The following is a 26,777-nucleotide window of genomic DNA, read 5'->3' on the forward strand; positions in this document are numbered from 1 at the left end:
GGTGAGAGTTCGCCACAGTCTGGGAACAGAAGCCCAGTGTTTCATGACTTTTCCACAACCCACTGAACTCACCAGAGCAGTCAATGTGGGACAGAAGAAAGAGAGGCAGTCACAGACCGCTGCTAGAAAGAGCGGGCCGTGGGTGGCTCTCATCCCATTTCCCAGGCCACAAGATCACAGAATTCATATTTTATGTTTATTTCTAACCATATAGAACGAACCCATCCCCTTCTCCTCGGTTAATGTCATTATTATGCCAAAGCAGGGAAGAAAAGAGGCAGCATCTGAATGAGTGAGGCAGGTGCATTTGCACAGAGCTCATGAATAGCGGCTTGCCATTAGCCATGCACGGCTCTGAAGCGCGCATAAATAATAGCTGGCAGTGCTGATAAAAAAGCGCACCTTGGGGCCTCCCCCCTCCTCCCCCCTCCTCTCCCTCTCTCCTCCGTCTCTCCCTTTCTTCCCCTCTCTTTCTCTCACGGGAATTTACGTTTTTTTTTTTTTTTTGTTTTTTGTTTTTTTCCTCCCCCTTTCATGGCAGCAGCATTGAGTCTGCAAGACAACTTCTTTGTAAGCAGCAGACTAATCAGAAATAGACCAATTTCTTTCTTTTTTTTTTTTTTTTTCCAGCAGCTGTCTTTTTATTTTTGGGAGCTTGAGATAATTCCTTTTCATGACAAAAACCTGAGACCTGTTTTCTCTCTGTCCTGCATTTGTAATCCTGCGCCTCGCAGAACGAATCCGCTGGACTGGTGCCTTCCTATTGAGACGCAAGAAGCATAGACACAAGCCTGCATCCGAGCGCCACAACACCAGCTCCTGTCATTAAAACAAACAACTCCGATTCACATATATGTAAAAAAAAAAAAAAAAAAAAAAAAAAGAAAGAAAGAAAGAAAAAAAAAAATCAGAAAACACTTCAAGCTTGCTTGTTCAATCCCGTGGTTACTCCGTGTGGCTTTGGCTTATAGAAGTTGCATGCTCCGGGAGTGATAGTTGTCGGCCGGGACAGCAGGAATGGGATACCCGGGCAGAGCAGTGGGAGGATGGAGAGGATGGAAGGGATGGACGCTCTTGGTTTGGGTCGCCGCTGCCGGCTTGATTTTAGCAGACGGACGGAGAGTGAGGCAGCCCAGATGTCCCGCTGGATGTATCTGCACCAAAGATAATGCCCTGTGTGAGAACGTCCGATCCGTGCCTCACACTTTCCCCTCAGACGTCGTTTCACTGTAAGTGGTCCTGCAGCATGAAAGACTCTTGATTTTCATTGTTGGCTACCATATGATTAATAGTCAAGAACGCTTATGGCACCTTTGTCTCTGCCTTTCAGTGTATCCAGGTGTCATGTTTGTTTTACTTTCTGATAAATTCACCTTTAATATGTTATCTGTCCATTCAGATCTTTTGTCAAGTCTGGATTTCATGAAATCACAGGGGGAAGCTTTGTTCACATGCCTGCCCTGCAACTGCTGTGAGTATATCTATCTATCTATCTGACTAACTATCTATCTATCTATCTATCTATCTATCTATCTATCTATCTATCTATCTATCTATCTGTCTGTCTGTTAGGCATGGTCTCCCCAGGGGACCTGTATAGAGGCTGATATGCAGATTTAAGGAGGGATTCTCTGTAATGGTGTCAGGATTATGCAATACACCACATGGCTACAGCAACTAACAGCAGGGGCTGTGTGTGTGTGTGTGTGTGTGTCTTTGTGAGACAGAGAGGCAGAGATAAATATTGAGCGTGTTTTTATTGTTAGATATAACAAGAATTTGCCTTACAAAAACATGGTCATGCACATCACAGTATAGTTTATCCTGACGTGTTTTCGCTAGGGCTAGAGTCCATTGAGCGATTTGTTATTGCAAATCCACAAACCAGCAAGGCCGCCCTAAACCGTATTCTCTAATCGCACTTGTTTCAGGTCACTGCACATAATAGCACGCTGTCACTGGGCATCACTTTGTCTCAGCAAAACATTTTTCCCGGCATCACTTCCTCCATATGACACTAAATCAGTCTGCTTGTGCGTGAACTCTCAGATGTAGGACGTGGTGTCAATGCGTCGATGCCAGAGAAGCATGCTGGCGACCAGGAAGAGGGAAAATTTAACTGGGGAAAGTGAGTGAGTGGTAATGCCCCTTCTGTCATAATTTACTGTCAAGGTGACCTGGAGTGTCCTAACCTCCATTAAAGCACTACTAAATCAATGGGGCTTCTCTGTGGAGAACAGTGGAAGACTGTGACGGGTCACTGTTACTGGTTTGCTGCACATACATCTTGGATTTATAAGGTCTTAACCCCTTTTTTCAGGATGAATTTGTGATTGAAATTTTATATATTTTGAAACACTGATGAGATTTTTCTTTCAGTTATTTTTAGACTAGATTCCCCATGTAGAGGCCAAACTTTTCCGCTGGATTTACAGTCCAAATCCTTCAAGTTCTCATAATCAGACTTTATGTGTAGATGAGGTGAGGTGTAGAATATGTTGTTGGACACCATTCTTACGTTACTGGTTCAAAGGGTGACTCAGAAACATGTGGGAGGAGGCAACCATTTCTCTCCCTAATTCCTTTCATGAAAAAGAAGTGTAGGAGTGAGCTGCCATTTCCTTGTTTTATTCATTTCATTCATTTTTTTTAAACCGCATCCCGTGGGCAGAAATTCTGAATTAGCCTGTTGTCTTTTACAGTTAATCTGCGACCCCATCGTTTTTCAGTTTTGGACTCATTCATCGAAACAGTTTAGAAATCCAGCTCCCAGATTTTGTTGTGGTAACAAACAGCAAACACCAAATTTTGCAGAGTCCTGTCAGCTCGTTGTTGATGCTTTGAAGCTTAGCCTAGTTCGCCATCTGTGTGTATAGTAAATATCATTTTGAATTACAAACAGTGAGAAAATTATGCAAATGAAGTCAGTTGGTTGGGAAATATAACAGATTATACACTAGCTTGAGTGAACTTCCTCGTTTTTTGTTTGTTCTTCACAGGTTGTTCACAGCAAACTCCTTTGACCTCATTGATGAAGATGCGTTCCTAGGTTTACCTCATCTCGAATATCTGTACGTATTTCTCTTTAAAGCTTGCAATAGTCATTCTTTTGAGTATATACATAGTTATTCATACTGTATATACGGTGTAGTGAATTTGTGTGATTAGAGTGTCATAAAATACGCAAACATACAAATACACAATACAGTGATCAGATTAAGACTGTGGATGAGAGCGGTGCATTGTGGTACAGCAGTGTCTCTCGGCACCGCTCTCAAAAAACTGTGCAATTCTGGGTTGCATGCTGGGCATTTTAAAGTGCCTACCCACCCATCTTTCACCCACACAGGTTTTTCCACTTATGTTGCCTGATTATGGTGAGATAACTTACGGCTTTATGATGTCGTTCGTGAAGTTTGCTGGCCTCATGTAATCCCCAGCCTAACTCTGTCCGACATCAATCAGAGCGGACGTCTAATTATCCAGAATAATTGAAAACAACTGCTAAGGTTCACAGGGCCTTTAAAGTATAATTCATTTTGACATTTATTCCAGTATGAGTGCACTGGATACTTGTATACAGTTAGTCTACAGTGTAATATGCAACTAGGAAATGAGGTGTTCTACACAACAGTCTCTCACCACAGCAAAGGGAGAAGACATGCAGAAAGTTAAAGGATTTCAGACGTGAGAAAACTGACGTGGGAGTAATCTATTTTAATCTATCAAAATGCTTCTTGTTCACAGATTTATTGAAAATAATAAAATTGCATCGATATCTCCATTTGCGTTCCGGGGCCTGAAAGCACTGATACATCTGTAAGTATTTTGTTTCTGTTGGGGGTCATGTTATTAAATTTACTACTGAGGAACGTGCCTCACTGATTCTACTCTTCCATCCTTTGTTCATTCCCAGCTGTTATGATTTTAACCCCAAATCATTTTTCACCAGCTGCTTTTATATTCGCCATTTAAATAATCTCTCAAAGGAAGGCACTGTGGTAGAAGGTAATAGGATCCTGGTATTTATGGCATTTCAACATAAACTGTGCATCATTTGCCATTTTCTCTCAGTGTATCACTTTGTTTTTGTCTGAAGTGCAAAGTAGGCACAAGTACTGCTGCCCGTGGTGATATCCAAGGTTACCGGGCTGAAGGTGTCAGCTGGATCGGGTTGCTGAAAGGCAGATGATGGTGACTCTAGATGTTAAATTTACATAGTGGACCAGCAGAGATGTTGTTCACATATTTATGGCAGAAAAAAATGAATGATTCTGTGACTTTAACTCATATAGTTTTATTTTTGTGTTGTTATTGGAATCCATTTTGAAAAATGAATGTTTTGTTTTATCCATTTCTCAAAATCAAGTTTAAAAAAAGCAATTCTGTCTCCTTAAGACTACTGTGGTGTCTTCTGTGAGCATGATAGGTGGGCTAATGCACAGTTTGCATCTGTGGTCATATTATTTAGGATAGAAAATACCATCCCTGGTTAATAGAAACCATGTAAACAAAATCTTAATACAGGAAAAAGCTACACAACAGTATATAAACTGTATTTTTGTAAACACTCTCTCACTCTCCTGAACTGCACAGTGTGCCGGAACTAAAGATAGTTGAGAACATGTTCGACCTGCAGGTCAAGACTAAATATAACTGCACAGTAACCTTAAACCAAGTGGCTCATAATCTGCCCCTGAGTCTATGTCAGGTTTGTACTTCACGCATTTTGAGTTCATGCAGGGTGGTGCAGCCGAATGCTTGCATACTTGTGTTCATCACCATGCATGAAACCTAATGTGTGTGGATGTGTGGATGGGTGGGTGACTTTCAACTGTCCCTCATCACATTTTAACAAATCTTGTAGAGCACTGCAGAGGAAAGCACTCAAACATGAGAGGTTTTTATCAGGATTTATTCAGACACGGTTTTAAGTGAGAGAACTCTGATGATAAGCCAAAGAATCACCATCTAAGTTTAAATATCAGCGTTAGTTATCAGTAAGTAGTTAGTGTCAGTGGTTCAGATTCATCTCAGATGTATCACACTGACTGTAGAAGACAGAAAACAGTTTGTTGTGCATTTATGAAAAAAATCCATAAGGTCCATTGGTCTAGGATTAAACAATTTCCAGTTAAGATGGAGATCAAACAATAATATGTGGACAGATACAGAATTGTTACTACCAGTGTTTCTAATATGACCCACAATATCATATGCAACCACATGAAGGGAAAAGGTGCCCTTCTCCTGATGCTGTGGATGCCTTCACTTGGTTTAGAGGAAAGTAAAGAAACCTTTATACCAATAAAATGATGAATAAATGCACTATTAGAGGATGTTTCAAATGCATCACATACAGAAAATACAGAAAAGGCACAGACAGGGGTCCTGCTCAGATCCTGCCCCCCCCCCCCCCCACCCCCCCCCCCCCCCCCCCCACCCCCCCCCCCCCCCTTCTGTTTGGAGAGCACATTCTTTCACATTCTCAAAGTAAAATGGCCTCTCCCCCTGGTAAACCCACTCTCAAATAAATAATGCAATATCCATGAATTACGCTGACATTTCACTGCATTCACAACTCTTTCTGCTGTGGAGTTCAGTCTCTGTGCTCACAAATGAAAAGTGTCTGCAGGGCCTGTGTTCGTTGGTTGGTCCTAACTGGCTGGCGAAGATGTTGTATCATCCACTTGACGGCCTGGGAGAAGGGTAGCACTGTTTAAGTTGGATGGAAACATAGAGCAGTGATACTGTTTTTCAGTGCCACTGTGTCACTGCTCTTTAGAGAATGAAATATTACCCTGTGCGGCTTCACATACAGTAATGGGTACGTTGTATAAAGAACAGCAGGTCTCCATTTTCCGACGAATGATATCCCCTCCCCGTACTCAGTTTAATTACTCTCCCTTGATTAATTAATCACTAATTCTTTCATCCCCTGCCGTGTCACTGCTTAGCTAGATTGTGCTATGTCACAGGGGGATTCAGGTTTTGACCTTACATTTGGTCGCTTGTAATTTTGTTGGTACAAGAATTTGTGTATTCTGCGCTCTTTGATCCGGGGTAATGTCTCAGTGTCTGCTGTCTGTGGAGAGACGGCCTTCATCTAATTCAATCACTGTGTGTACTGTGATTTTGTTTTCGTTGATTAGGAGTCTGGCTTACAACAATCTCGAGACGCTGCCCAAGGATGTCTTCAAGGGCATGGACGCTTTGACCAAAGTGTGAGTGCAGTCTGTATATCAGACACAGTATATTCGCAGTAATTCATCTTCAAATACATAGGCTACATATACTGCTTATATATTGTTAATAGGACCAGGAGTAATCGTCATTTTTCTTTGATATGATTCTCTCCATGTGTTTGAAGTAAGTTGATATAATAGTTGAAATAATTGAAATAATGGAACAAATGAACTGTAATAATTTTTAGTGTCCAGAGAGATTTATTGGGGAGGGGTGGGCTTTGCTGAAGCCCAGAGAAAGGATTTTAGAATGGTGAGAAAAAATTTCTTTTGTCTCGTCCATTTTACTTAAACTTTGGAACTACATACTGTAATATTATAAAGTTATGGTTAAAAGGGAAGGGAAAGGAGAGGAATCTCCACTCAATCAATGAGGTAAGAAGAAACAGAGTAAGAAAACGACAGATTGTAGAGGAGAGCTTGGGTTAGGGGGCCAGAATGGTAAGTCAGTTACAGAGAAAAGAACTGGTTGCTGGCTTTGATCACACTGCTACAGTCAGCTGGAATAATGCATGCTGCAATCTGTGTGTGTGTGGATGAAATACACACATCCAACTCAACAGCAATTCAGCCTGAGAGTGGGCGACAAGCAGAGACCACTCAGGCAATATAGGCCACTTGTTGTTGTGCAGCCGAGTGGAGGACAGACAGAGGACAGAAACTTATTTCGGATACGTGCTTCAAATGTGCATATTAATGATATTATGTCTGAACAAACATTCATCTGTTGACTGATATTCCATGTGATTCATCTGGGCATGTAGGGATCTGCGAGGCAACAACCTAATATGTGACTGCAAGCTCAAGTGGCTGGTGGAGTGGATGCACTCCACTAATGCCACCCTGGATCAGATCCACTGCAGCGGCCCACCCATTCATCAGGGGAAGAAGATCAATGACCTGCTGCCACACTCTTTTGACTGCATCACAGCAGGTATCGTCTTCCTCTGTCTGTCCCGTTGTCATAGAGGAAATACATCAACAATAGCTCTCGGTCCACAGTTGACTGCCTCGCCCTTTTCTCCTCTTATGTCTCCTGAGAATAAAGCCGACTGCTCCTCCTACCTGTCCATGTAGATTTTATCAATAAAGGAGGAGGAGGAGGATTATTTGGAGCGAGAGAAAGGAAAGAATTAATTTCCATGTCGTACTTTTTTTCAGAGTTTGCCTCCTATCAGTCGTTGAAGTTCGAGTCCATTTCAGTGGAGGCCTTCACCTTTGGTAAAGATCAGTATGTTGTGTTCCCCCAACCGTTTGCTGGGACGTGCAGCTTCCTGGAATGGGATCATGTTGAGATGACCTTCAGGACCTATGACACCATTGAAAGTGAGTTCAAAAGCAAAGAAAGAGCAGCAATGTGTACTTGTTAACTGGGGCATAAATGAGGAACCATGCATTGATTGTATAGTGTCAGTGTAGTTAATCACTATTTAGCGATATAAAACAAATTCTATCTGTTCCTCTGGTATCATTGATTATCAGTCTGTTATTAATAACGTTTTGTCCTGTCTTTTCCTGTCTAGGCACCTCCACTGTGGTCTGCAAGCCCATGGTGATCGACAACCACCTCTTTGTCATCGTGGCCCAGTTGTTTGGGGGCTCACACATTTACAAACGCGACACCTCCGCCAACAAATTCATCAAGATCCAGGACATTGACATCCTGAAGATTCGTAAACCCAACGACGTGGAGACATTCATGATCGATGGGGAGTCTTTCTTTGTCATCGCTGACAGCTCGAAGGTCGGCTGTTTTTTCATTTGCCGTTATCCAGAAGCTCTTATTGATCAGAGCATAAACAGATCACAGTGATCTTTACTGTACTTTTTAATAACAACAACAACAAAGTTATTGTACCTGACTCCAATATGTTGTGAAGGTGTTCTCATTATTGTGTCCAACCAATCCTCTATAGTACTCCTCCCACCATGTCAGCCTTTCCTTCCCCCTGCTGTTCTGCACAGCATGTCATGTTGTGTCGGCTCCTGCTGATTACCCCGGCATTGCCAAATGTTCACATATGCTCTCACATATGTTTCAGGACACTCAGGCACGCACACACACACACACACACACACACACTCACACACACTATTAGTAGATCACTATTAATCACTTTCTTACAGATCTGTAACACTTGTTATTGTGACTTGAAGTTGTATTTTGAATAAAGTTGATCTTTTCTGACATTTGACATTCGTTCTTCTCGTAGGCCGGCTCCACAACAGTGTACAAATGGAACGGCAATGGCTTCTACTCCCACCAGTCACTCCACCCATGGTACAGGGACACAGATGTGGAATATTTGGAGATCTCCAACAAACCCCACCTGATCCTGTCCAGCAGCTCCCAGAGGCCTGTTGTGTACCAGTGGAACAGGGGTCAGAAACAGTTTGACCGCCGGACTGACATACCCGAGATGGAGGACGTCTTCTCTGTCAAACACTTTCGGGTCAAAGGTGAGAGCTGCAGCTTGAATAGCAGCATGTGTACACACACACACACACACACACACACACAAGGTGACTGACTAGAAAGACACCGTGGACACTGCAAGCGATTTCTAACCATACAGGTTCAGGTAGGGCCGTCACAATATCAGTTTATTGTGGCCAAAAGAATTGATGATAATGATATTATTGCTGAATAAATAGAAAATTTGAAAATAATAATTATATCAGTCAAATGTATCTTTCATTTTGATTATTGTGTGTTTTTTCTCTTTTGTGGCAAATGAATCAGACTCAAATACAAGTGCAGGGAGGTGGAGAGACAGTCTGTAACTACAACTGTGCAAAAGTGTATGAAAAGAACAGCTTAATGGATGGTGAAACAGCAACCAGATGAACTGATGAACAAAAGATCCACAAAGCCTAACATCTGCCATCATGATATTATCATATGCGTATTACTGACATGATATCATACCACAGCAATCGTGATACTCCCAGTTTCACAGTATCAGCTGGTGTGAGTTAGTTTGCACTTGGAGCTGCATGAACTCTAGATTCCATTATTCATTTTTAAAAATTGAGATTGTCTTGAGTGTGTCATAAGATTAACAGTGGACTTTGACCCAGGGCCAGCGTTCATTCATTGATTTTCAGTGATTACACTAGTTCCTCATTGCTCCACAGATCATATAGTTATTCATTTTAAAGTTGATAAGTTCCTTCCCATAAATCTTTACCGTTTACAGCATTAGTAACATTTTGCTAAGTAGCTGTTGACAACAAGCTTTGAATTATTTTGCATTTGCATAATAAACTGTTTTTGTGAGCCTTTCTATTTCACAGTCTGATTTAGTAGCTGAATGTGTAGACTAAACAGCCCCTTGAATCTTTGTCCTTTTCCAAGGTGATCTGTTTATATGCTTAACAAGATTCATCGGGGACTCCAAGGTGATGCGCTGGGACGGTGCCATGTTCAAGGAGGTCCAGACATTTCCCTCCCGTGGTTCTATGGTGTTCCAGCCTGTCTCCATCGGCAAGTGGCAGTATGCCATCTTGGGCAGCGATTATTCACTGACGCAGGTCTACCAATGGGACACCAAGAGGGGCCAGTTTGTTCCATCTCAGGAGCTGAATATCCAGGCCCCTAGAGCATTTTCTCTGGTTTCCATTGACGACAGGGTGTTCCTGCTTGCATCCAGCTTCAAGGGAAAAACTCAGATATATGAGCACCTCATGATTGATATGAGTAATTAAACCCACTGTCAAATCAGGACAAATGGTGTACAATACCATTCAAAGGCTGAGTTCTGTGATATTGTTTAACTTGCCAGTCGAATTGGAATCTGCTAGCACTTCCCACCTACATTCAAACAGATGGAAGTTTCGAGCAGAAGCTCAAACTATTTAAACAGATGCTTCAAACACAATTCAGGACCTTTAGGTTAGGTTAGGCTGAGATTAAGTGTCGTAAACTCTTACGTTGGTTATGATCAGTGCATTTATTCTGATGTATTCTACACAGTCCCTTATATATAATGTTTGGCAACCTGCAGCAACTAGTTTTGATAAACTCCTTGTATTTTCATCTTGATTCCTGCTTGTTTAGGAAGGCCTTATTCTCCAACTACCCAGAGTGCGAACTGACCATCTGTTAGGAAAAACAAACCATCAACACCATTGTTTTTGTCTGTGATTCAACCTTGTAGGATTACTACAGCACCTTGAGATACATGTTTTTTCTGTTCAACTCTAGTAGGAATTTGATAGTGCTGATGACCATGTAGCAATAGCTACAAAGTGAAATATTTCTTGAGGAAAGGAGGCAAAATTCATCTAGGGTGACGTGCAGTCGTATCCAAAAAACTATAGACACAAGAGACAATTTTCTTGAAGTCCTCTTTAATTAAACAAGGCCTTTCAGGAAAATTAATTGAGCTCTGTTACACAAGAGCTATTAAGACTCTCACGTGACACAGTCTGGGTTGTTAAATACCTTGTTGAAGACAGACAGTCTCCCAAATGTTTAAATTGTAATTGCAGATAAAAGTTGGGCGACTTGCTGAGGATTATGTTCATTCTTCTAGTGCAGTTTGGTAGCTAGCTAACCTTTGCCCTACTAGTCTTTTTGTAATTACTTCGTGCTTGATATATGTCATGAAGAATCCACTGAACATTGTGAGAAACTGGGATAAAAACCCATCTCAATTCTGTCGACTCTCAGAAAAGCAAGACTGTACGCATGATGCTTGCTGATGAATGACTCACTAGAAGCATCTCACTGTGTCAACCGGCCCTCTCTCTTTCACTGCACTCTTGCCCCTTTTCTCCCTCATTGACAAAACCATTGTTGTCTTTACTCCGCAACTAAAAGCCAACCACTGTGCAGCACCTACTACCTGTGCTTTCACACGGTCCCTCTTATTCTGACACAAAGGAAACCGAATATCGATAACAATTTAACAACTTCACTGACAACAGTTTGCCAAATATAATGTTTACGTTTTTACAATACCGTGTAAAGTACTTTATATGATATTGCTTTTGTATGTAGAGGGGACCACACTTAATGTTTTATTTTTCATAGACATAGAATTTAGTGATATTAAAAAAAGAAAAGAAAAAAAGGATCACTTCCTTAAACACTGTGTAACATGCAACATGCAAAACAGTATAGACTTGTGTCAGTCTAATCTAGTTAGGTAGGGGTAGAGGATATTAGCTATTCCTTTGTCTTCTTGCTCATTGTATTTTATGTACAGTAGTAATAAAATACTAAAATGCTAAATCAGAGATGTAGTTCTTTTATTATTGCTATTGGTTTGTGTTCTCTATTCCTTACAGGTGCTGGAGTCAACAATCATTTTATTCACTCAAATCAGTGATAGGCAACATTATCAGGTGGACGATCCTCTTACCAATCCAGTTTGGCTCTTTTTTCTTAGCTTTCTAACCTTTTCCTCTTGAGCTGATACAGACGACGTGTTTTGACAGTAGTGCAGTGACATCCAATACTGCACTAAAAGGTGTTGTCAATATGTTGTGGGCAACAAACTGTGATGGTAAATAAAAGGGGCTGAACTCTGGCCTCACATGAGTGGTGGAGGTAGGTGGTCAAAAGTGCAGCAGTATGAACAAAAACAAACACAGTGATTTCCCCCTAGCCTCTTCAAGCTGATTACAAATGATTCAATGGCATTTTTTGGAAATTGCTACATCATAGTCAAAGCTCAAAGTTGTTATTCAGTTTGTCAAATGACCTAAAACCTCATTATTTTGAACTAAGTCATGATTTTGATTCATAGGTCATGGTTATGACACAAATATTATGTAAAAAAAAAAAATATGACCTTCGCAGCTTTAATGCTTCTAATAATCCTGTAGCCCTCATACATGTATTTCCTAAAGACGTCTGCCTGCCCAAATGTGCGTAAGCTGCGATCTGGTTGGTTCAAATCTTGACTGCCTCCCAAAACAATCGTCCTGAATGTTTGGTAATGCTTTAGTTGTCCAGCAGAGGTGGATCAGGTTCAGCTCTGCCCCCCTGTGGGTAAAGTAACCACCGCATGGGTTGTTCCTATCCTGGCACCAAGGTTAGTTATTAACCTTGTCTTCTCAGTTACTCAGGGCACCGAGGAAGGAGGACAGCACTCTGTCCGAGGCATGCTGCCGCCCAGCCGCCGCATCTTATCATGGGCGACTGTAACCACTGTACACATGAGCGGGCTTTATCCGTAGAGGACGACATTACTGTGGTGTTTCACAAAGTTGACAGCCATGGCAAAGGCAGCGGCGGGGACGACCACCACCACCACCACCACCACCACCACCGCGACGAGTGCGGCGACGACGATGAGCAGGCGGCGGAGCGGCTTCACTTGCAGGGCAACTGTCATGTGTCGTGCGGTTATGGCGAAGATGCTGAGGGGAAGGAGGAAGCGAGAGGGAGCGACGGCTCACAGGAAGGCGGCGAGGAGAAGACGTGGTGTCCGCCGGCGCTTTGCGTCAGGAGCAAGCCCGCATCACCCCGAGGCGGGCGCGTCCGCGAAGGTAGAGCAGCGTTAAGCGGCATTTCGCCCCCGAAGTCAGTGTCGGCTGTTAGTGAACTTTGTGGCCGGCAGAAGATGCAGGAAATGAAGTGATTAAGCCGCCAGAGGACCGTGGGGGGGTGGGGTGGGGTGGGGGGGGGGGGCTTCCTGCGTAGCCCCACGTTATACAACCGTGTAACGTCACGTATTTGTGGTGATGGTGCTGATATCGTGTCATCCACCTACAAGTAGAAGGAAATCACAAAAACAAAGTCACTTTAGTATTTTTCCTAAAGTTTGGACGCCTGTCTTTTTTTTTTTTTTTTTAACTTGAAGGCTGCCACAAATGACGTAATTTTATAATAAGATGTGCGTCAAAATAAAAGTGGACTACACTGCCCAAATACTTTAGACTGTGTGAACAAATACTTGGTAATGCAAATATATTGTTTATGGTCGTTTATTATTATTTCAAAATAAGCCAACAATGTTTCTGTAAGTGGTGGCTCGTCATAGCAAGAGTCTAACGTTACCTGTGTCTCTGTATTTTAATTTAATTTTTAATAATAACCACAACAGGACACACATTGTTCCCATTTACAGTGGTTATGCCTGTGAACAGCTCGGTTGCTAAGTGTGTAGCCTGCCGTCTGCTCAAAGCCAGATTAGCATTTGCATCATCCTTAAAGAGGATGGATGACTGTGCACTTTTACAGTACCAGGGCAACCATACCAGCAGGCTTTTTGCATATAAATAAGACCTTGTTTTGCATTTTAAACATTTTCATGTATATGGCTACAGTGTTGATCTGAATTTTTTTTTTTTACCCAAGGTTCAATAAGTCAGTGCCTATCAACAAGAGAGGTGTGTAACTGTAGAACAGGTTTTTCTATTGCTGTAACAGTATATAAGGAAGAAAGGCTCTATGGCTTTTATTTGGAAACACATAAGGAAGTGAGAAATATATTTTCATGGCCTCTGAGTATCAGTTTTGCTTACTGTAACTGCCAGTGACAATGTGAAAAAGAAAGACACTACTTATAAATGTGTGGGTTCCCTTTACAATTCACTGGAATTCTCACTCCAGGGAATAATTATTTCAGGTTTCCTTTTTACAAAACATAAGTGAGTGCGATACTGCAATACTAAATCAGTAAAGTAACACTAATGATCTTCCCGGCTGTGTCTAGTATGTCTGCAAGCAGAATACGAAAGATCGCCATACTCAAACAAATCTGATAGCAGTACACCAGTATGATAGATTAAAGGTTAGGGAGGATAGACATTCAGCTTTTTGGCTTGGTGCAAGCTTAAAAAGACAAATGCTGTATCTCAAAAATGGAATCATAAGTAGACCACACATTGTGGACAAGTACAAAGAAAGATGCCTGAGTGACCTCAGGTAGAAATTTAATCTCCGCAGGCATATCAGTTTATTGTTCCACAGGCAGGCTTTGCAAACACTACAGCACTGTCTTTTGTCTGTAGTTTTTGCAACTGAATTTTTGCCCAGGCCACATGGAGCTCAGTAACATACTCGCCATCTTGCAGTTACTGTATCAACACAAGTCCAACAAAACAAGCAGGATTTTTTTGTGGAACAGTGTGGAACAGTGATACCTTTCTACCCCTTCATACCTCTCTGCCACCCTCACTCCCTGTTCCTGACTCTCTCTTCCTTTTCTCTCTTTTTCACAGAAAAACCAAAAGGATGTCCCGGTCTTGGTTTGTTCTATGCGTTCTTGTCCACAGTTTTCTTCTCCATCATTGCCGTCTTGGTGAAGACCATCCAGGGAGTGCACGCCATAGAAATCAGCGCCATACGCTGCTTCTTCCAGATGCTCTTTGTTATGCCGTTGCTCATCTACCACAAGTAAGCATGATGGAGAAACTCAAACATTTAGATCTCCACAGTTAGACTTTTTAATCTCAAGGTTAAAGTTTTACACATCCTATATTTGAAATAATTAGGGTTATACCAACACTCCCAACCAAACCAAACCAGCAATTTATATGTTGTGATAGGATTAAATGTTTAAACTCAGCGAGGTAGCATATTTCCCTGCCAGCAGTTTATGTCTGTGGATTCCTGCTGTTGTGTTTATGCTTTCACTTTTAGGCAAGTCCTGACTAAACATGCAGTCACTGCTCAGACAAGTTTAAAAACTGTTGATGAAAAACAGGCTATGGGAAGGTTTGAAAAAAATTCTTCCCATATATTATGTCATTTGCACACTTTAACACAGTTAAATACAAAAATGAACCTCACAGCAGAAAATTAAACTTTAAAATCACATTGTGACTCTTGAATGTGACCCTTGTGTGAATTGAAATTAAGCTGAATTCCCAAAGACTACCGCCAGTACTTCTATTCATTCATCTGCTTATTCATCAATCCATCCATCCGTCCTCTACGTTATTCTTTAACATTAAATCACCAACAAAACAGCCCCTCCTCCTCTCCTTTCAGCCCCACCGATGCATCCATTCATCACTGTCATTTCCTCCCAACCTAAGTGTATCCATCTATCTATCCAAGTATCCAAGTCATTTGCCATCACTCAGCTCACTTTGCTGCTCAGTTCTTCTCCATCCATCCACCCTTTTTTACCCTAAAATTCTTTTTATTACTTCCTTTATCAGTCAGTCTAGTCATCTATCTATCCATCCATCCATCCATCCATCCAGTCATCCATTCATCCATCATCCTCATATCTCTGCTCCTCCAGGACAGGTTTCCTTGGTCCCAGAGATAAACGTATATATCTGGTGCTTCGGGGTTTCATTGGTTCCAATGCCATGATCCTGCTCTTCTATGCTGTTCAGCAGATGCCGTTAGCGGATGCCACCGTCATCATGTTCAGGTGAGAGCTGGTAAGAACTTAATTGATAGTGGATTAGTAGAGATTATACTAACACTTCAATTAGATTCTGTCCTTGCTGAATTGTACAGTTTTGGTTAATCTCCCTCTCATTCCTCTTCTTTTCTCTCCTTCATCTCTTTATCTCACTTGCCAACATTTTCCTTATTGCTCTTAACTTTTTATCTGCCCCACATTCTTTTTAATACATTGAATAGATGGGAAAGTGGATCTACATACATTAAGCATACAGCTGCATGCTTCATATGTCACAAATCCGTTAAAACAATAATCAACCTTTCTCACCACTTTTCTCTCGATTTCCCTCTGTTCTTTATTTATCTAACTGTACCCATGCGTTTATTACTTTCTATTAACCCCCCTTTTTTCACTTTCCGTTGGCCCCACAGTAATCCTGTCTTTACCTCGCTCCTGGCTTGGATCTTCCTGAAGGAGAGATGTACAATCTGGGATTGTGTCTTCACTGTCTTTACCATCACTGGAGTCATCCTTATCGCCCGCCCACCATTCCTCTTTGGTGATCATACACGGGGCATTGAGGGCAACTACACCAGCCACATCAAGGGGACCATTGCTGCGTTTGCAGGTAATACAATTAAGATTGATTAAGTTTGATATAAGCATTTATAAAGTGTTCAAGTTTCTTGGACTGTAATAAGTAGACATTCGATCACTCAGACAACCATTCAGGAAGAAGTATGATGTTTAGAAATTTTGTTCAGACCCCTGGTATGTGAGTCCCTTATTTTAACCACTTAACCAGGTCAGGATTACCATGGCAACCAGAGGGATCCAGTTCAGTACAGTTATGTCTGAAGGCACAACCAGGTCAGCTGGGAGACACGGTCGTTCCAATTAGTTGTGGTTTTACTCCCGGGGGTCTCCGTTAAGTCGTGGTGCTTAAAAAGCTCCTCTCCAAGTGAAAGAGCATTGGTTTGAGGATCTATGAACCCAAATTTTGCTGCTTGCATTTGCATCTTGAATTTTTTTAACTTGCAGGAATTGTCAGTTTACTGACATAGTCGTGATCCCTCACTGGCTTCCCACTTCCCATCTGGCAAAGTGGGAGAGAGCTTTTTCTTTTGAAGAAGTGCCATCCCAAAATCCCAAACAAGGATTGACCAGTAAATTGGTGCTTTATGCTTATACTCTATGGCTAAGGCTCTTCAGTACAATTCAACATCTCAGTGGATTGGTCTCAGTGGTGGTTGGCGTCATAATCCTTCCTAATAACATTTGTGAATAACCCTACTGTCACACCAAATGTGCAAACGCAACACTGTGTAAATAAAGGCCATTATTTTCTAAAGTGCCCTCCTTAGCAGCTGCTCAAGCCATGGCAGTGTGTGCTTCCCTGATTTTCCACCGGGTTCAAATAAATTGAACTTTGGCCCCTGCAAAAGCTGGCCCTGAAATACAGCGAGATCCATGGAGCAATACTTTGGCATTGATAGGAGGTAAAGATGATGACAGTGCCAGTTTGACTGTAGAGAAAGATGCAGGAAAAGTTCACAGGCTTGGCAGAAAATATCAGGTTAGTAAAGAGAGACTGAAAATACAGGGGAAGTCAAAGAGGGATTCACAGATGATTTTGTTAGGTTGTGGCAGTTAGCAACAAGGGAATAAATAAATGGTCACTGGGGTCACAAGAAGAAACTCATTCTAGTAGGTTTCAGTCTAGTTTCGTTAATTAATTTGAATAATTCCATGATGAATTCAGTGATGCAACAGATTTAAATGTACTTAATTTGTTACTGTTCCTCTTACCTTTTGATTTACTCTTTGTACTATAGGAGCGATCGCTGCTGCTTTCACATTTGTTGTCCTTCGCAAGATGGGGAAGAGCGTACATTACTACCTCTCTGTTTGGTACTATGCTGTCATTGGTTTCATCGAGTGCGTCATCACTGTATCCGTCCTTGGGGAATGGAAAATCCCGTTCTGCGGCCGTGATCGCTGGATGCTGATGTTGATCGCTGTCCTGGGTATTGCTGGTCAGTCCTTCCTGACAAAGGCCCTGCAGATCGAGAAGGCCGGACCCGTGGCCCTGATGAGGACTGTGGATGTGCTGCTGGCGTTCATCTTCCAGTTTATTTTCTTTAACCGTGCACCGACCTTGTGGAGCCTCGGAGGGGCGCTGTGCGTAGTGGTGAGCACGAGTGGAGTAGCAGTCAGGAAGTGGTGCAGCAGCTCTCGCAAGAGCTGAGCTTTAGAAGCAACATAGAGTACTTACGTATTAATATTTATTCTATTTTTCACTATCATATGTTCTTGATTCATTCAGTGTTTTACTTGTTATTTACATGCAAACCTGAGGAGGACGTTTAAGCTATTTAGAGAGTTGAAAGCTGAAACAAAAGGATAATCTAGTGGGGGTCAGTTATGAGCTCGTGAGAGTTTTCAGTTCAGCTTTGAATTCTGTACATCTATACATGTTGACTCCTGGGAGTCAACTTGTGTAATTTACTGTTATGCATTTATATTTGTGTAAATGAGCACAGCTGTGAGGGAAATAAGCAGAGGAAAAGGCTGTATATCGACTTTACTACCCCAAGCTGTGTCCTGCTCCCTGGAGCCTGTGTAGCTAGCTGACTGCTTATTTATGAGCAAATTCCTATTCTCTCCTTAATAAAATATGTACAGCATAAAAGGGGTGAAAGCTGAATTTCACCATATTGAAGTTTGATGAACGATGTCCTCAGTCCCATTTGCCTTTTGCTTTAACCTGAAGGAAATAGCCAAAGAGAGAGGTTTTCTGTATTGGGACCATTCATAGTGTTTGACATTATTACAATGATAATACACTTAAAAAAGTATACTACATACTTTATTTTATTGTGGTATTTGCTAGGCACTATGAAATAAGGATTTCATAGTGAAGATAACACTAATGCATCTGTGGTGCTGACAATACAACTATGATCACTCTGTCATCCACTATAAGGAAAGGAAATATAATGCACACCTAATAAGCAGTATAAGCACTTCAATACAGCCATTTATTAACCATTTTTTTAGCAAACAAAAAGCATTTATTATTAACGCATTGCAAATATTTAGGTCAAAAAAAAATAGAAAACCGAAAATAAAATCCCAAAATAGGTTTTCAAAGTTTTTACTTGAATACACACTCATGCTGTAGGATTCTCTCAGGGATTTTCCGCCTGTTTATAATGGCCAAATTTGAATTCCACCATTGCCCAGTGAGCTCACCCATGAAACCATTATTCCATTGTGATAAATTGATTCTTTGATTAGTTTCTTCCTCTGTTACTTTACTAATATATTAAAAGGAAATGGGGGAAAAAAATCTATTGTGATCAGTTCATAGTTAAGCATTTCTTAACAATATCTTTAAAGTGCCTTAAGTAGGGACCTTTAACCTCCACCTTCTCTTTAGTGGAGCTGCTCAGTAACCAGCAGCGTTGTACTGGGCAGTTCTCAGGTGTCACTGTGCATATGGATCTGAAGTAAGATTCTTCTGAAAAAAAAATCAACTCAGTAAGTAATGACTTTAAATGCTTGTATGACAAAATCATACAGCATTTTTAAAACAAGGCACATAAGATGTGAACCTTATATTCCCTAAAGGCCACACTGAATTCTCCATCATCTTAGAAGGAGTTAAGTCTTATGGTGGCAGCACTTAGTGTCATTTTAGGGCATTTATTTAGTGCTCTCAACAGTTTACGAATATATTTTTTTCTTTTTATCTAATGTGACACTTGCTATAACACTGATGTTTGTTTCCTCAGTTCTCGTCTTTAAGAAGTCAAATATAGATTTGAAGGGGACTAGAGGAGATTTACAGTGGTCCTGCAAGGCATGGCACAGTATGATATGTGAAAGCACAAATAAGGCAGGGCTCCACTTTCTATGCTGGAGGAAGCACTCTCTTAGATTGACCTGAGCTTTCATTTCATTTTTATTTTCATGTAATTTGCTGTGGTTTGAAATCAATCTCAACTGTGCACAAACATTATGCAAGAAGAAGTTAAATTATACTGATTAGGAAGGCACTGATGATGTGATATTTTATTACCAATATTACCAGTAACAGTTATTAATAAAAAATGCATCAGCTCATAAAATTCTAATCCTACCCATTGGTTTTAAAGAGCGGAATAAAATGTAGTTCAGTTGTTCATTTTGGGTCAATGTAAAACAAGCCCTGGGATATGATTCCTTTTTAAAGTGATGAACAGTCATAGTGTGACATATAGTGAAATCAGCCTACCACTTGTGATTCCAGTGTCGTATTTTAGTGTGGGAGAATTTATTTAAAGGCACTGTGACATTTATTAATCATTGTTCATAGTACAGAAGGGTGTTATGGTCATTTCAGATGTTCAGAGGCTAGTTTTATGTTCTTCTTGTTTGGTTTCCTTTGACATTGACTTTTAGAATTATACTTTAGTTGACTTGAATGCTGGTAGTGTAAGCACAATGTGTTGAAATGCCATCAAATGGTTAGGTAAACGTTTGTTACCTATAAGGACCTATAAGCCTTACAAACCTACTAAAGATGTTTTTAGGATTTTTAAACTATGCTTTAATTGTATTTTTACAATTTCTGTAATGTATTACATCAACATATTCTATAAGATGTATATATTTCTGCATAGTGATGGTTCATATTTAGTTTATTATTTTTCAACAATAAATTCTATATGAATTTAGAACTCTTGTTGTCTGTGGTCATCATTATATGTTTGTGACATGACTGCAACGTGTGGAACAGACCCTGTTGTAGAGGGGCTGTCAGTTCTTACATCATTGTCCTAAAGTCTATGGCGTTACCCCAGCTCCACTAACGACTCGATGGGTGACAATGGTACTAGGCTACCATTTTACAAACCACTGAGTCAGGCAGCTGTTGACAGGAGGGCTCAGAATAATACCTGGCTGAGTGGATTGTAGTCATTGTGTGTTTGTGCGTGTGTGTGCGTGTGTGTGTGTACGCGTGCAAGTTATTTGTCTGCGAGCACAACACAGATTCCTACTCTGCCTTTGTTTATTTTCCTTTTATTTGTAAACGACACACGGTTGTGAGGCATTGTGTATTCATTGTGCGTGTTGCCTTGTGTCGCGATGTCACACATATCTTGCAAAACAGCCCCTCGTACCTCGCACAGAGGGCTAACCCTCTACACATTTTACTCTAACCCCTGCCCTGGGTCTAGGCACGGTTACAGGGTAATTCCTCAGCTGAGCACTGGGCTAAGTCAAGTGTAAAAAAAAAAAAAAAAAAAAAAAAAAGGCTGAACCAGAACAGAGCAGCTCTTTGTCGCAGGGTAGAATAACTTGGGGCTAAAGATGTCTTGTGTAGAAAGATTCTCAGACTGCTACCTACAGTTGTAGTAATACTTTTGTTTCATTTTCAACATGCATTGTGATCACCATCAGTTTCTTTAAAGAGCAATCACCTGTACAGCACTGTATACTCGTACTGACGTGTATACATCATACTCCTTTGTACTCAGATTGTTTATTTTGTTAATTATTATGGGTAGTACCATCAATACTGTTATTATTATTATCATTATTATCATGAGAAACAGCGGTCATGAGAATTGTATGATTGTAAAGTCTCCCTGCACATGCAATCAACTGTTTCTGACAGCAGAGGGCAGGATCCACAAAAGTAAGGACGGAGTTGCATCACCTTTCCCTCCAACAGTTGCGGTGGTATACAGTGTTATGTATTGCCTTGTGTTTCTCTTCACAGAGCCTTCCATGTCCTGTGTAAAGCACAGTGAGTGGCCTTGTTGTTGAAAGATAAATAAACTTGCCTTGCCAAGGTAGCTTTAGTTGTGATAGTGCAAGTAGGTGTGGTTTCATTAATGTTTCACAGTCATCAGCTGAATGACCAAGATAACGTTACATATTTTTCTTGCACAGGAGTAACTGTTGATTTTTCCATGGACGTAAAACCACCTGGTCTAGCGTCACCGAATGGGATGTAGCCTGAAGTGCAATTTGCTTCAGAGTTTGAACCCACAGGGAGAGCTGCAGCAAATGTGTGCCGGTGTGTCATTTAACACTGCCATCCATTCATAACAAATTCATATGCAACATTGTTTAATCTGAGCACATGGCACACTATCAGCTCATGTGAGCTGCTCAAGTGGGAGCTTCACATCCACAGTCTAAGGTTACCTGGGTGAATCAGTGAGAGACGGAAGGACTAATCCACACAGACCAGAAAATCATGTATGTACAGAACGTTGCAGCCTGAAGTTTAATAATTAGATTAATTAGATCTGATATCAACCATATATAAAAACTAAAAGTTAGGATTTCAAGTATGAAACTGGAAAATGAGCAATTTGCTGGCCTGCTTTGGAGGAAGGCATACAAGTTTGTACTTACACTATCAGGTAAGGTCAAAGGTGTGTGTGCTGAATAGTCTAACACGATTCTGATTCATTATCTTATTTGCTTTGCCTTGTCAATGCCACAGACAGGGATGGAGTGTGTTTTCGAATAGGCCTGTCGCTGTGTGTGTGTGCACATGCTGAACAGAGCAGATCCTCTTCCACCAAGCTTCAAAACTGTGTCATCTCCCATGATTTCCTGAGAAAGGTACAACCGGGCCAGTGTCTTAATCTAGAGTCAAAGTCTCTCTCCTCCTTATCTACTTCCTCTTTGTGCAGTTTAGCACACGTGCCTACCGATGCAGCTCTCTTGCCCTCATTGGCTGCGTTTCACACTTGTGATACATGTTTGAATGGGATTTTTTGCATCAGACGTTTCATTTCAGCAAATCTAGAAACAGGTCAGTACCATCACAACGGCAATGGAGATGTGACGAAGCTCCAAGTCACATTTGAGTCAGATTTTAAGAGCAAGTAAAAATGTAAGATATTGCTGCACAGCCTAACCCCCCCCCCCCCCCCCCCACGCCCTCTCTTTTATCGGCGAGCTGGGGATTCCCAAAGGTTTGCTTTGCTCCTGGGTGGAGGAGAGTTGGAGGAATGGAAGAGTTGCACATTCCTGCTGGATGGCATAAGACTTCCCATCGGTGGAGCGAGAGGGAATTGGAAAATAATCCCTCACTTTCCAAGTCGAAATAAAAGCTGTTATAAGCCGTGAAGTGGAAAAGGGCATCTCTCTCAAACACGTGCTGCTCGCTGTTTCGAGGGGGGCGGGGTGATGGTGGTGGTGCGTTCAGGGGTGCACACCGCTGCACCACCGTAACCTACTTTCTCTTCTGTGCGTTTGCGGCCCACGTAACTTCCCTCTGCCAGCCACATGACTGACACTTTCACTCTGCAGGCCGAGCAGGTTCCTGATGGGAACCCGGCTGAGGTGAGGCACATCTGGCTCAAGATTGGCAGATCATGGGTCAGGGCCTTGTTACACTATCGGTCTTAGGCCACCAGTAGTCAAAATTGTCTCTGGGATCAGCCCCTGAGTTAAACCAAATGCATAACAGGTGAACGTACATAGCATCGCACACAATGCACTCTGAGTTTTCATTACTATAAAACATGAATCGCTTCAGTTTGGAGGAAATAATGTACAGGGGACGCTGCATAAGTTGACGACTGGTCACGGTGAGAAATTGTTGCCAGACATTCCAATGTAGTGACACACACACACACACACACACACACACACACACACACACACAGTACCATAAAGTAGCCCAGAGCCGCAGCTATTGTCCTCCTGTCCACAGCTCAGTTGGCTACTGAGAAAAGCAGATGCTGCCTTTAAGTGCTGCCGGATATTTTGGTGTTAGGCTGCCACTAGGGACAATATTTAATTGTCCCTAGTGGCATGATATACCTTCAATGCACTGCATGTCTACCTTATCGCCTCTAGATCCCCATCCAGCACTGTGCACCCCATAGACTTTGCCTACTTAGAAACTTAATTATATACCGCAACCACCCATTTTATGCTGGAATAACACCACCCTGGTTTTGTGGTAGTTAAACAACTTCATTTGGGAATATGCACCATGTGAGCAAGGTCCCTCTAAAACAGATTAGCAAGATTAGGTAATTGTAATATTATATCAACATTACATTTATATTTAGTAGTATCAATTTGAACAAAACAAAACAAAACAAACAAACAAACAGAAAAAGGTAGGTAGGTGTAGGTCTGACTTTATGCGCCTGAGGCGGTTGCCCACATTCAACCCTACCCTCATGGATACTGAGCTATAAATCTGCAAGATAAATAAGTGTGGCACTGTTTTTCCATAATACCATCACATCACATGCTGTAATTCTACCAAACAGGTTTTACTGCACAATGGTCTATATGTTACTAGCCCTTTTTGCAAAGTATTGACTGATGTGTTTATATTTACCTGGGACTATTCCATCTATAGCTACACTCTTATTTCAATTGTCTATAAGTATAGATTGAATAACGCATTGTCCATCAATTACGTTGAATTAATATGTGCACAGAATATAGCAGCCTACAGTACTAACAAAAAATGATATCAGAAACAAAATAAAAAAAAAAAAACAGTTTTGTAAATCACTGAAATGAATTAAAAGAAATAAAATAAACATGTATGTCTGTCTGTCCGGACTTGCAAAAAGTTGACCTCCCTCAATGAACAACATCAAAAAAAAAAAACTAGCCCACGGTTTAACCAAAGTGCTGAGTGGTGGAGCCCAGTGACCTATTCCGAGGAGCACCTGAAGGTGTCAGCGAGGAGAGAGAGTTTCCCACCGCAGCGCGAAACTGCATCAAATGTCTCTCGGCGAGGTCCGTGGAGTGGGCCGGCGACCCGGAGCCCAGCGGGACATGTGCTGAACCAGGCGGTGTGTGGAGCTGTGCTGGATGCTAACTGCAAATGACAACATTGGCCGGTAAGTTGTTTTTGTTTTTTTTTGTTTTTTTGCCGCCGCATCCTCGAAACTGTCACGTCAACCCACGTTTGGGCACATTTTTGTTGGGGTCTGTGGGTCGGTTTGTTCCCGAACTGCCGAGAAAACCCGAAGTCAAGCAACACCAGCTGTATGGTGATGTTTGTCATTCATTCGGGTTTGTCCGGTACGAGAAAGGAAATGAAATGAAACCGTGAGCTTGAGTCTGTCTCAACCGGGACAGCAAACTCAAATCATCCATCCCAAGCAGAAATAGACTCATAAAAATGAGGGTGTACTCATTTCTTATGTTTTTGTTTTTTTTCGAGCTCTTATTGTGAAAAAGTTAACTCGTACCTGCCATCGTTTCTCTTTGCTGTTGCGTGGAGGTGCGTTGTTATGCATGGAGGCTGTGGCACTGTCAAAGTTGTTTGTTTTTATTTAGCGAAAGCCCCGTGGCTAAAACTAGTCACTGGAGTTTTTCTTTGCTAAAGCTGCTAGCACTCTTAATAACTTCAAAGCTGTGTGTGTTGGTCTTTTAGTTTGACAGGTCAGGTCATTGTTTACACAGGAGGAGTCCCCTGTAGACATCTCTGGGGAACAGTGACCTGTAACTTTCTTCAATGTGATGTTGCAGTGGAGGTTGCCTTCAAGTGAAGAGATGAATCAGTTCCAACTGGAAATGAAGGGGAAACACTGCCTTAGAGTAACCAAATCCAGACCAGAATCCACCGCAGTCATGGATTTTGCCTGTTTTCTGTGGTGCTCAGACACATGGGGAAGCGATGAAAAAATAGTCTGCAAGGCAGGCTGATACTAATAGGATAGCGGAACCATATTCATCAAAATGAAAGACCACAAGAAGAAAAGACACTCAAGATACAACTTACACCTATGTTATTTAATGAATATTGTCTTTATCATGTGGTTGACAAATTCAGTAGTTTTACAGTCCCAATCATTTACATGTAAAAACTTTCACTTTATTTGTTCATATTCATTCAACTTCTAGTCACTACGTGTGCTCCAACATCGAGACAGCAGCTGCAGTGGAGGTGTGGCGGTGTCTTGAGATAGAAATTTAGAGCAGGAAGGGATGGGAGACTGGTTGGACTTGTTTTCCCTAAACTTGCTTGTCTGTATTAGTGCATCCTCTTTTCCGAAAACGCCAGTAGGTTTTTGTTCAGCTGTGAAGCAGCTCGGGACTTTTTTTTTTTTTGATGATGTTGCAGTTTTTCTGGTGTCTAGCTTCAGAAGAGCATTGATTGTGGCCATAACTGACCTTTGACCTTTTAATCTAAACATGAAGCAATTGTGTTTTTTCTTTTCCTTTTTTCTTTTATTTTTTATTTTTGCGATGTGCTTATTAAACTACTGCTGCACTTTGATTACCTGTTCATGGAAGTTAAAGGTGCCCCATGGAGTTTTCTTCTACACAAACAGAAGTTATGTGTTAAAAGTTTCACAACAAAACATGGCGTATATCCTTCATCTCATTTCCTTCATTATAAAACATTTGCAAAGCTGATTTTTCAGACTCATTTAAATCCCGCGTTATTTACAGCCATGATAAGCTTGCTCAGTTCTCCTTCACTGCCTTTTTTGGTTTTACAACGTTTATTTATTCAAATTTTTGTGTGCAATATAAACAAAAAAGGGATCCATTTGTGACATTGCTCCATAGTACTACTAGTGGTCAAAAGTCCACAGGGTGGACTTAAAGGGTACCTTTAAATCTGCCAAGTCTGTTAGCCACTTAACATTAGTAGACTGTCATAGATACATTCCTCTTATTTGGTGTTTTATTTTTTGTGATTTATTTTTGAGAATTATTTGCCAGCAACATTAATGGAGCTAAAGGCTGCATTTGAATTGTTAAACTGAGTATGTTTTAAGACATGTATGATCTTGAGCAAGAAGCTGCTGTGTGGTCACTGAATATGTCTACTCACAAAAATAGAAATACCTGTGGGACTATTACTGGCACGGAGATTCACATGTTTTCCCAACAATATCTTCTCATACTTTTCATGCTGTCTTGCACACAGCAGTTCAGACAACATGTGTGAACATGAGCAAATTCTAGGCAAGGGCGAAAACACCGCACAAAGCATTTATTATATTGTATGTAATCACCCAGATAAATAAGCCAGATCTCAAGCAACAGACTGTCTGGGCTGAAACCAGATTTCCATTGGCTTGGACTTGAGCTTAAGTTGAGTTGGTCATGACTGGGCAACATCTGGGAATCTGATTGATTAAGTGGCTGCACAGAATGAATAGTTTATTAGGCATACGTTGTGTGATGGCCATATGCTTACATAATGTTTAGT

The 26,777-nt window shown here is 41.3% G+C and overlaps 4 protein-coding genes across 10 annotated transcripts in view; 3 read left to right on the plus strand and 1 right to left on the minus strand.

The window, feature by feature from the left end:
* The window catches only part of rbp4 (retinol binding protein 4, plasma), a 249,499-nt gene that overhangs the window by 37,573 nt on the left and 185,149 nt on the right, over positions 1–26,777 (minus strand). The gene's annotated exons all lie outside the window — the stretch shown is intronic.
* Positions 431–11,484, plus strand: lgi1b (leucine-rich, glioma inactivated 1b). Of its 3 annotated transcripts, XM_071461822.1 has the most exons (11): positions 431–570; positions 972–1,229; positions 1,400–1,471; positions 3,000–3,071; positions 3,748–3,819; positions 6,153–6,224; positions 7,010–7,179; positions 7,407–7,571; positions 7,769–7,989; positions 8,459–8,705; positions 9,604–11,484. In XM_071461822.1, exons 2-11 carry the CDS (start codon positions 1,018–1,020, stop codon positions 9,951–9,953), a joined length of 1,653 nt encoding a protein of 550 aa, XP_071317923.1. In that variant the 5' UTR covers positions 431–570; positions 972–1,017; the 3' UTR covers positions 9,954–11,484. The 3 variants fall into 3 exon arrangements, with proteins under 3 accessions (XP_071317923.1, XP_071317924.1, XP_071317925.1); XM_071461823.1 differs by lacking the exons at positions 431–570; positions 3,748–3,819 and having other exon boundaries at positions 588–1,229; XM_071461824.1 differs by lacking the exons at positions 431–570; positions 3,000–3,071; positions 3,748–3,819 and having other exon boundaries at positions 588–1,229.
* On the plus strand, positions 12,122–20,289 carry slc35g1 (solute carrier family 35 member G1). The gene is made up of 5 exons (XM_071461827.1): positions 12,122–12,746; positions 14,424–14,598; positions 15,455–15,589; positions 15,997–16,193; positions 17,401–20,289. Exons 1-5 carry the CDS (start codon positions 12,389–12,391, stop codon positions 17,811–17,813), a joined length of 1,278 nt encoding a protein of 425 aa, XP_071317928.1. The 5' UTR covers positions 12,122–12,388; the 3' UTR covers positions 17,814–20,289.
* plce1 (phospholipase C, epsilon 1) overlaps positions 24,123–26,777 on the plus strand; it is an 83,760-nt gene continuing 81,105 nt past the window's right edge. Inside the window, exon 1 of one of the 3 annotated variants that reach the window (XM_071461814.1) lies at positions 24,123–24,447. The gene's annotated coding sequence lies outside the window, so the exon portion shown is untranslated. The remainder of the gene's footprint in view (positions 24,448–26,777) is intronic. The other 2 variants (XM_071461812.1, XM_071461815.1) reach the window with 2 other exon arrangements.

This window comes from Trachinotus anak, unplaced genomic scaffold (assembly GCF_046630095.1).
Source record: "Trachinotus anak isolate AG129_WGS33_773 ecotype Australia unplaced genomic scaffold, CSIRO_AGI_Tana_v1 ptg000025l, whole genome shotgun sequence".
NCBI classification, from domain to species: Eukaryota; Metazoa; Chordata; class Actinopteri; order Carangiformes; family Carangidae; genus Trachinotus; species Trachinotus anak.

Excerpts from the sequence above, each read along its gene's own strand:
- lgi1b (XM_071461822.1), top strand. The coding sequence starts at position 1,018 with ATGGGATACCCGGGCAGAGCAGTGGGAGGATGGAGAGGATGGAAGGGA. Across the intron at positions 1,230-1,399 it reads CCCTCAGACGTCGTTTCACT|ATCTTTTGTCAAGTCTGGAT; the intron begins GTAAGTGGTCCT and ends CTGTCCATTCAG. Across the intron at positions 6,225-7,009 it reads ATGGACGCTTTGACCAAAGT|GGATCTGCGAGGCAACAACC; the intron begins GTGAGTGCAGTC and ends CTGGGCATGTAG.
- slc35g1 (XM_071461827.1), top strand. The coding sequence starts at position 12,389 with ATGGGCGACTGTAACCACTGTACACATGAGCGGGCTTTATCCGTAGAG. Across the intron at positions 14,599-15,454 it reads CCGTTGCTCATCTACCACAA|GACAGGTTTCCTTGGTCCCA; the intron begins GTAAGCATGATG and ends CTGCTCCTCCAG. Across the intron at positions 15,590-15,996 it reads GCCACCGTCATCATGTTCAG|TAATCCTGTCTTTACCTCGC; the intron begins GTGAGAGCTGGT and ends TTGGCCCCACAG.